This window comes from Dipodomys ordii, unplaced genomic scaffold (assembly GCF_000151885.1).
Source record: "Dipodomys ordii isolate 6190 unplaced genomic scaffold, Dord_2.0 Scaffold19, whole genome shotgun sequence".
Lineage (NCBI taxonomy): Eukaryota > Metazoa > Chordata > Mammalia > Rodentia > Heteromyidae > Dipodomys > Dipodomys ordii.
In genome coordinates this window covers 4,250,272-4,253,486 of record NW_012267235.1, presented here as the reverse complement: position 1 = coordinate 4,253,486, position 3,215 = coordinate 4,250,272, and the positions used below count along the sequence as shown (strand labels likewise).

Genomic DNA, 3,215 nt, shown 5'->3' with positions numbered 1-3,215 from the left:
GAAGGAAGGAAGGAAGGAAGGAAGACAAGTCTGGAGGTAAAATACAGGACTGGAGTTGTAGCTGAAGGGATAGAACAGATTCCTAGGTGCACAACCCTGAGGTCAAATTCCAGTACTAATATGCAAACAAAAAATACAAAATTGTCATTAATTTATTGATTTCCTTATTTCACCAAAAAACTTGGCTTGAAAATTTATTAGAAATATGAGAAACTTACTGGGTAAACTTTTAATCTCCAGCAAAGGCCTGAAACTTGTAGAGGTGGGCTGTACACAGGATCTGCTCTCTGGCGCAAAGTGCTAAAGAAAAAGAATACCAACCAAACCAAAGATCAAAACTACTATAAAATTAACTTGTAAAACCAACAGCAAATCATACTCTTTCAGTTAATACTTGTAATCCTGATCTTGTCAATGTGCCACTAAATAAGCCCTGATACACTAATGTCCTAAAATTAAAGAAATTGTAATGATACAAAAACATTCAGCAAATCCTTTCAAAACAAAGCAAAAGAAACAAAACCCTAAAAACTGTGACCTTCAAAAGAAAAAGGATCATTAAGCATCCTGATTTGACTTTTTTCAGTAACAGTCTTTCATTTAAAAACAAGACTGAAGACATGGTTCAACTGGTTAAGCATCTGCCTAGTAAGCAGAAAGCCAAGCTGAAAGCCCAATACCAAGCAGAAAAGTAAAAAATTAATAAAAAGAAAAATAAAAGTATCAAAGGCTAACATGCAACTTACAAAGCCTACACATTTTCTTACAATAACGGCCTCTTGGGCTGGAGACAGAACTCAGTGATAAGAGTGCTGCTTCCTAGCAAATACAATGCCTTCTGTTAAAATTCCCAGCATAGCAAAAGCAAAAAAAAAAGGGGGGAGGGATGGGAGATTTGTGCTTGTGAAAGTCAATTCAGCATTATATTTCAAAAGCATATTGAAAGAACTAAAAATTTATTGAAATTAAATATACTTTAGTATACTTGTCTCCATTTTCCTCTTGCCTTTCTCTAAAACCATACTGCATTCTTCTGCAAGAGCACTACATCTGAAATGGCTTCTTACTGTCAGTAACAGATCTCAGTGGACTTAGCACAACTTTTACTTAAGGCAGGTAGATTGGGGGCTCATATACTTCCATATTCTCACCTCTCCACTTTAGCAAACTAAGCAAAAACTAAGCAAACTCTTAAATTTAATAAGCATTTCCTTTTCTTAGAATGGAGAAGCAACAACCCTGAAGATGTAAGATGAGCATACCTAATTCAAAACGCTACAAAATCTGAAACTTCTGAGCTCCAACAAGAGATCACTGGAGGTAAATCCTACACTCAGCCACATGTTACATGGTAACTGCAAAAGCACTAAAAAAAAATACTATATAAAATTACATACTTGCCATACGTATAAAGTACTTATAAGAAACAAATGTTTAGCCAGGCGCTGGTGGCTCACGCCTGTAATCCTAGCTACTCAGAAGGCTGAGATCTGAGGATCGAGGTTCAAAGCCAGCCCAAGCAGGAGAGACTGTGAGACTCCTATCTCCAATAAACCAGCAGAAAACCGGAAGTGGCTCTGTAGCTCAAGTGGTAGAGCGCTCGCCTTGAGCTGAAGAACTGAGGGACAACGCCCAGGCCCAGAGTTCAAGCCCCATGAGTGACCAAAAAAAAAAAGAAGAAACAAATGTTTAGCCAGGCGCTGGTGGCTCACGCCTGTAATCCTAGCTACTCAGAAGGCTGAGATCTGAGGATCGAGGTTCAAAGCCAGCCCAAGCAGGAGAGACTGTGAGACTCCTATCTCCAATAAACCACCAGAAAACCGGAAGTGGCGCTGTAGCTCAAGTGGTAGAGCGCTCGCCTTGAGCTGAAGAACTGAGGGACATCGCCCAGGCCCAGAGTTCAAGCCCCATGAGTGACCAAAAAAAAAAAGAAGAAACAAATGTTTAGAGGTGGGCACCCGTGGCTCATGCCTGTAATCCCAGCTACTCAGAAGGCTGAGATCTGAGGATCACAGTTCAAAACTAGCCTGGACAGAAAACTCCGTGAGACTCTTATCTCCAATAAACCACTAGAAAACCGGAAGTGGCACTGTGGCTCAAGTGGTAGAGTGCTTGCCTTGAGCTGAAGAACTGAGGGACAGCACCCAAGCCCAGAGTTCAAGCCCCATGACAGACAAAAAAAAAGAAACAAATGTTTAGACCTGTGTCACATAATCAAATGTCATTTTCCAAACAAAATATTCCAAAAATCTGAAAAAATCTGAAATTTAAAATGCTTCTATAGGGCTGGGAAGGTGGCTCAGTGGTAGAGTGCTTGCCTTGAGCTGAAGAGCTAAGGGACAGCGCCCAGGCCCAGAGTTCAGGCCCCACGACTGGACCCCCCCACCAAAAAAAATAAAATACTTCTATACTTAAGCATTTTAGATAGGGAATACTGAGCCTGCATAAGCTAGACCATCTCTGTTTCTAATAGGAAGCTTGTTTTAAGACTACTTAACTGAGTGATCATTCACTTGGTAGGTATGTTTCCTATCAAGGAATGAGACCTTCACAGCTCTTCCTTATAAATACATGAAAAAATAAACAGTGCTCAAAAACTCTTACCTGAAATTCTCTAAAACAAAAGTTGCTGAATCATAAGATGGTACTAATTCACTGAGAAGAAATAAAAACAAATTATTTACCTTACATAAATTGAAATTTTCATTTACTTTAAAAGAAAATAAGCTCTCATTAACAGTTTGATAATTTTAAACAGAATCTCAAGTAATTCTTATATTAGGGTTTGAGAACTACCAGTCTAACATCATAGTGTAATTATAAATATGCATGGAAGAATATGCTATTCAAAAGAATTTAAAGGGACTCAGAATGTAGCTTAGTGGTAGAGTGCTTGCCTAGCCTGCATGAAGCCCTGGTTCGATTCCTTTGTACCACATAAACAGAAAAATCCAGAAGTATCGCTGTGGCTCAAAGTGGTAGAGTGCTAATCTGGGCACCGGTGGCTCCTACCTATAATCCTAGCTACTCAGGAAGCTGAGATCTGAGGATCATGGTTCAAAGCTAGCCCAGATAGGAAAGTCCATGCGACTTTTTTTTTTGGTCCAGTCGTGGGGTCTGAACTCTGGGCCTGGGCGCTGTCCCTCAGCTCTTCAGCTCAAGGCTAGCACTCTACCACTTGAGCCACAGAGCCACTTCCGGCTTTTTTTCTTTTT

The 3,215-nt window shown here is 40.0% G+C and overlaps 1 protein-coding gene across 1 annotated transcript in view; it reads right to left on the bottom strand.

The window, feature by feature from the left end:
• Nucleotides 1-3,215, bottom strand: part of Trim37 (tripartite motif containing 37) — a 106,716-nt gene that overhangs the window by 67,854 nt on the left and 35,647 nt on the right. Inside the window, exons 10-12 of the mRNA XM_013013091.1 lie at nt 2,605-2,655; nt 219-300; nt 96-115 (exon numbers count right to left, since the gene is read on the bottom strand). Coding sequence (XP_012868545.1) covers nt 96-115; nt 219-300; nt 2,605-2,655 — 153 coding nt within the window. The remainder of the gene's footprint in view (nt 1-95; nt 116-218; nt 301-2,604; nt 2,656-3,215) is intronic.